General features: G+C 40.6%; 1 protein-coding gene across 1 annotated transcript; it reads left to right on the forward strand.

Moving 5' to 3' along the window:
* The first annotated feature begins 1141 nt into the window (after positions 1-1141).
* On the forward strand, positions 1142-7033 carry LOC124165508 (larval cuticle protein A3A-like). The gene is made up of 2 exons (XM_046542950.1): positions 1142-1196; positions 6388-7033. Exons 1-2 carry the CDS (start codon positions 1185-1187, stop codon positions 7027-7029), a joined length of 654 nt encoding a protein of 217 aa, XP_046398906.1. The 5' UTR covers positions 1142-1184; the 3' UTR covers positions 7030-7033.
* The last annotated feature ends 239 nt before the right edge of the window (positions 7034-7272 follow it).

Here is a 7272-nt window from a genome sequence, read left to right on the forward strand (position 1 = left end):
GATGTACACTATCCTTGCTGATAAGATGGAATTACCAATGAAAAATTCCTATTCTCATAAACATTGTATTCTGATTTCCTTTTACATCAAACTTCATATTTTTTGCATTACTAATATTGAGTATTTCGCTGCGTTGCAGTCAAAATATTGTTTTCTTGCGCTTGTTATGATGTCTTTAAAACCTACTAAAAATATTTTTTGTATCACTGATATTGATTATTTTTTAAAATTATATTTAATAGTTTCTGAGCAGAATAAGATATGTAATTTTTTTCTTTCCAGCTTCATTTTACGCAAGAAAGTGAATAAAAATCACTAATTCATTCACGGCCGGGATTTGAACCCGGACTCTTAGAGGGGCAAGCGTACTCTACAGCCAACACAACAGCCCCATCAATCCTCTTCTCTATTTTCAAGGATAAGATTTTTAATTATTGTCTCAGAGAGAACTCACGTCGGTAAATTATATTTATTTTTATGGTTTGCTATCACAAGTCTTTTGAGTATTTTCCTGATTTTTCTCTTTCTCTTGTTCGATTATGTATATTCTCATTTTTTACTTGGGGTAATTGTGATTCTGTGTAGTATTTCTCACATTCGTTGCAAAAAGAATTGTGCTAAGTGTATTTTTATTTTAGTTGTTAGAGCATAAATTATTGTATTTTGTATTAGCTCTTACGGGGAAACCCAGAGCATTAATAAACTTTCATCCATTCATCATTTAGAATTCACGTCATAACGCGTCTCATACACCACATCTGACTTCATCGCTCCACTTTTCTCCCCCGCTAACGAGGATTGTCGTCACCCCCGCAACCATCACCGCAAGACACGAGAGCGTCGGAGGGTGAGGAAGAGTTGAGAGGGGCAGTGGCCCGGGGCGGCGGGGCCGGGGGGCAGGGCATTTCTCACGAGATGAAAGACAGGACCCTCGGGGGCGGGGGAAAGTGCATGATGATGATGATGATGAGGGGGGAGAAGACAGATAGAAAGGGGTTGGAGAGAGAGTGAAAGGCGAACCCCATCCTGTCAGCTCCAGCATGCACACACAAAGCAAGCAGCGACTCTTGCCGCTGCGGATGGATCCGGTTTCATCACTGGGGAAGAGGAGCGCGTATATAAGCGCGGGAGTGGCCGGCACGCGAGTACATTCGTCTCGGCAGCGCTTCGGGAAGTCACCGAAAATGGCATTCAAGGTAAGCAAACGGGGCGCGATATTTATTCCGGGTTTTAACCCCTAATTGGTCGATAACTCAAATTTTGGGGTCAAATATTTCTTAAATTTGAGCATAGTGAGTAGAACATTGGGAACAACTGCCACACATACAATACATACCATACAAATGGCATTCAAGGCAAGCAAACAGGGAGCATTAATTCTTAGTTTAAGCCTCAATCGGACAACAATTCAAACTTTCAGGAAATTTTTTAAAATTTAACTATAGTAAGTACAACATAGGAAAAATACACACCTTACACATGACATTGAAGATAAGCAAGAGGGCGCTTTATTTATTTCGGGTTCAAACCCTTAATCGGGCAATAAATCAAATTTTAACGTAAACTATTATTTTATATTTAAGCATAGTAAGTACAACATGGGGTACACATGGCATACATACAATACATACCGTACAAATGGCATTTAGATCAAGCAAGTGGGCGCATTATGCAAGTGTAACCCTTTATCAATCAATAATTCAATTTTTTAAGGAAAAATATTCTTTTACATTCAAGTATAGTGAGTACAACATACAAGGGGAACCGATAAAGTAACTCGATCGCGAAAAAGGACCCAACACGGACCGGAAGTTCGAAGGCTACGTGCTAGGCTTAGATTGCTAGAGCAATTGAGAATAGATATCTATCAGAGAGATGCGGATAAAAACACATTGGAATAATTTAAGTACACCGGAAGAAGTCCCGGTATATTTAAAATTAGTCAAGAGCGAGGGCGTGGTCTTCGGCTCTGGCTCTGTGCGCACAATGTGGACTGTTTGTGGCATCATATGCTCAGCGGTCCATACCACCTTGTCCGGTAAACTAATATCCACAGAGGGGAATGACGCCTCGGTAGCTTAAGCCTGAATAACACGATCATTTTTTTCGTCGCGAAAAATGACCACTAGAGTGATCACTCGCAAATGATCGTCGCCAGCAATTGTTTTTCGCGATCGCTCGTACGGTCGCTTTTTCCGTCGCTACAACCGTCCCTAAAATCCCATATCAGCCAATCAGAACGCATTCCCGTATGGTGTGATTGCAGCGCAGCGTTTGACAATTGTGGGAACGACATAGATAAACAAACACGCTGTATATTTTCGTGATGCGGGTCCTATGACAATGAGCTGTGCTATCGGAAATGATGCGAAAAGCGACGCGACGGCGGGAGGGACCGTGTGATTCAGAAAAATTATCACTAGAGCGATCGCTTTTCGCGACGGGAAAAGTGATCGCGATAATGATCACTTTCCGCGACGAAAAAAATGATTGTGTGATTCAGGCTTTAAATGGCTAACGCACTCGACCGGAAATCGAAGGATCCGGGTTCGAATATTGGTCAAGGCGAATGATATTTTTCTCCGAGGATTTTTCGCACAATCACTATAGAACTCCACTCAATCCATGTGCGACAGAAGCGATAAATTCAGAGATTTTATGCCGATCCGATAGGTGTGTGAATTCTTTTTTCCCCCGAACCATAGAGGACTATAATACATGTTAGGCGAAATTTCGTTTAGAGCAATTCATTTTTATTAGTAAACGGTCGGTGTCCTAATACACCCATCCACACGAAAATTTGGTTGGCTTGTAGGGTAGTTAGTAGGAAAAAGAGATGAGGAGGAGTTATATTACCTTAAGGACCAAGAAAGACGTGGAGATCTCTTACGCTAACCAGGTTAAATGGTGCATCCCACGAGATAAAATTGGCCAATGAAGGTATAAAGGGAAACCGAAACAGATACTCATCCGCGAATAAGAACCCCACACTGGAAGGAAGTATATCCACGCACCGCGCAGTATTCACTGATTCGGCATTAATGACCGTGAGATTATTGAAAAAAACTCTTCAACTATGCTGTAAATATAAATTACTTTTTTTCGCAAAAGCATTCCAAATGAGTCATTTTTAAGTAGAAAATATACAAAAAAATTTTGTACTTGAAAATTACCTCTTGATGTTGAAACATGTGGTACCTATCAAGAAAATATATCCGTGGAAGAAAACGAAGTCGTTTTTTCATTTTTGAACTTCATCTTCCACAAAGTTGAGCTAGAAACCATTGAATGCTTTATTTTGGCGATTATTCCTTACGTTTTTTCAGTAAAATTCATTTATAATTTATAAAAAAAATCGATGAAATAGAATAGAATACGCCAGGCAGCTCAATTATTAGTATGGGAGAGAGAGAATTTAAGCATAGAGGAAATCATATAAAGGTTCAATACCTACATCTCAACGCGTATTTAACAGAATCTATAAAATTTTGAGACGGATAATCACCCGAGCAATTGTTACATGGGTACACCATTGTTGCTTCATCATATTTGCATGAATTCCTCAACACTTATGGAAAATGGAATAAATTTAATAACATAACTTTAAAAAAACATTAGTATGATGCCAATAAGAAATACTAAAAGGCACTACTTTGAGTCAAAATGCGCTACATGAAAACTACATGGATTTACAAATTCATGACCTGGATAAACGGCTGAATTCGATTACCTTAATACAAAAATATTGAGAGTGTATCTGAGAATACTCTTAAAGATGTACATAACTCGAATGATAGAAATGAATTGTTCCTCTAAAGTAGTCACCATTAACTTTATTTGCGGTTTATATCTTTTATACTATAGTTAAATTTTTTCAAGAGTCTTCGTTTGATAAAAAACAACTTTATTCTCACCCTAAACATAACTACCGCGATAAAAATTCTCATGTTTCACATTAGACCTCAGGGAATCAGCTTGCATCTAATTCCCTTCCATTAATTGTCTGGCTTAAAGTTAAAATAAGGAAATATGAACGAAATAATTTCACTATAAAAATAAATGAATTTTTGCTATCTGTATCTCGATATTCGCGATAATGCAAGATACCACAGTTCGCAGCAGGGGCCAATTATCAGGTCGAAACAACTCGTCTCCAGTACACGGGAGCAGTGGGAATGTTTACGGATAGAATTCAAGGAAGGGAGACATTGGGTAAAACTGCACAAAAATTTGACCCATTGAGAATCGAAGAGTAGCGTTAACAGGCTATTAATTGAATTTTCATGTTTCTAATCCTAATGTATATATGGAAATTTCTTTTCGCCGACATCATAGGTGCGCGTTCAGCACAAGGTATGCCGAAAACGGAAAAGAGAAAATATGATTACGTTAACGCTTTGGAAAAAAATATCACTCTCCATAAGAGAATTCTCTTTTGTAATCTCCAAAACTCAGATGTTGATAATGAGTCAATCATCTAGCACAGGAATTCATACCGACCTTAATTGAAAATGCGACGGTGAATGACTTAAAAAGTGATTCTGGCACTAACAGAATATTGCTGGCCGTTACTTGACCAATCAATCACTGATCTTGCAAGATAAAATTCCTGATTGTTATTTCATTAACTACCTGAAATCAATTTTCGAACAAACCGGCATTAATCATACAACCCATAGCAAAGCGTGGAAGCCAATATCATAAATGATAGGTGCAATTTTACCCCTAGAAAATGAGTTAACGACAATTCCCTGCATCGTCACGCCCACGGAAAATAATTGCAGGCTACCATGATTGAAATCAAGAGAGAAGTTTCCAAATGAAAATCATTCTGTAAGTTAACGGAAGCTAATTCATCGGTTTGATCGGAGGACAGTATTAATCTTAAAACAAAAACTGTAGGTAGATCTATTTCCAAAAGCCACGTACATCTGCATTTCGTTCATGACACAGAATTTTTTCATCAAGTCATTGAGTCCAACAGTCAGATCATTCAACTCTCTTTCCGCATTCCACTTTCTCAATGCTTTTATCAGTGCGATTTCGAGTCACATCAGCCCTTATTTTGTGAATCGCATACCAGACTGAACGAAATTCTCGCTGTTATAAATATGATGAGGGTGGGGAGGTGGATGAGGTAATAATTCCTTCGGGGAATACAAACGAAACCGGTTTCAGTTCCATAATCTCCACAGCATGGTGTAATCATTTTCGGAGGAAGTTCGACGAACTGGAGATTCGATACTACAAGAGAGGATGAACTTCCTGGAGAATACATTTCATGAGTACTTAGATTACGCGGGTACTAATTGCCCCGATGGCGCAAGAAGAAATGATTCGATGCAAAAATATTGAACTCGGGAATGAGATAACTGTGTAAGGAAGGATATTGTTCACATTGGTGTACTTAAGAGATTCGCCGATGAATCCATGGCCTTCGCACATAGCTATGCAAGTTCAATACGTAAGCATATCTTGTTACGTCATAATAATTTATTGAGGACAGCAGAATACTATGAATGAGCTTTCTGCTAAAGAGTGCTCTGAATACTCAATGCAATACGATTCTTAATTTCTTCGTCAGCTTACCAGATCATTTATACTTCTTTGCTTTTACCGGATTCATTTATGTAAACACTTCAGTAAAAAAATGGCAGGGGTAATAATCTAAAATATTCATGATCAATGAGCCCATTCTAGTTAAATCAGTTAGAAATAACGCCAGATAAAAATACAGGCCGAAATGAACTTGCCGGTAACGATGCATAGTAAAATAAAAACTATCTCTCACGTAAACAAGCAAAAATCACAACAACCTTTTTCATACTAACTACGTAAGACCACATGGAACACGTATGTATTAAATGGTGGGCCGACTAACTTTGTGGAACCTGCAATGTGTGGCCAAACAAATGGATTGAAGCTTTGCACATTCCATACAAATTTTAACTAGGCTAATCCCAACCGGTTTCATTTATAACCCATGTGTTTTTCTCGAGAGAAATACCCCACTTTCAATGCCAAATAAATAACGAAGTTTCAATCCACTTATTTACATATCGACGGCTAAGTTCTAACAACACGTACCTCAAAATTTGGCTGGTTTGACACAGGTATCTTAAGCAAAGTGTAATAACGTTCAAAAAATAAAATTCAAGCAAAAAACAACTCTTTGTTGGCAAGTGTACGCTATTTTTCAGTTTTGTGAATTTTTGTTTTTTAATTTTAATTAGAAAAAAATTAATCGTATTTTTTTTGCTCTCCTGAAAAATTTCTATTTTTGAGATACGTATTTTTAGACCTTGGCCATCGATATGGAAAATTTCGATACATTTTAGACGGACCCTTTAAGGTACTGATGTTTCGGATTCTTCCTCCTCTCCGCAGTTGTTGGTGTTTGCCGCCCTGGTCGCAGTGGCCCGCGCCGGAATAGCCGGCGCCCCGGCAGTGGTTAGCGCCACCGTCGCCCGCTACCCTGCACCCGCCGCACCTGCCTATGCCGCACCCGCCTACGCCACCCACGCCTTCGCCGCGCCCGCCGCCATCGCTCACCCCGCACCCGTCCTCGCCCACGCCGCACCAGTCTCTTACGCTGCCGCTCCCGTCGCCTACGCCGCCGCACCCGTCGCCAAGGCCGTCGTCGCCGCACCCGCGGTCGCCAAGGCTGTCGCCGTTGACACCGACTACGACCCCAACCCCCAGTACTCCTACTCCTACGACATCCAGGATGCTCTGACCGGAGACTCCAAGGGGCAGACCGAGACCCGCAACGGAGACGTCGTCCAGGGATCTTACAGCCTTGTTGAGCCCGACGGTACCCGCCGCGTTGTGGAGTACACCGCTGACCCCGTCAACGGATTCAACGCTGTCGTCCACCGGGAAGCGGCGACCGTCGTGAAGGCCGCACCCGTAGTGGCCGCCAAGGTCGCCGCACCCGTTGCCTACGCTGCCGCACCTGTCGCAAAGGCTTTCGCCGCTCCAGTAGCGTACGCTGCGGGCCCCGCTTACGGCAAGGCCATCATCCACTAAACAACGTCCAAACAAAAAAAACACGACTCATCTGCCTGCTGGACACGGGTACCCGCTCCCTCACCTTTGCATGTATAGTTTATGTGCTTCCATCATTATTTAATTATACGTAGTTCACATGTTGTGAATCGAATCCCTCTTAAGCTTTAATAAAGTTATTATTAAAAAAATAACTTATCAACCTTATTTTAGTTCTTATTTTTTTGAAAATATCGCGAAGAAAGGTGAACCTCTTTAACCTAC

This window comes from Ischnura elegans, chromosome 9, assembly GCF_921293095.1.
Source record: "Ischnura elegans chromosome 9, ioIscEleg1.1, whole genome shotgun sequence".
In the NCBI taxonomy this organism is placed as follows: Eukaryota; Metazoa; Arthropoda; class Insecta; order Odonata; family Coenagrionidae; genus Ischnura; species Ischnura elegans.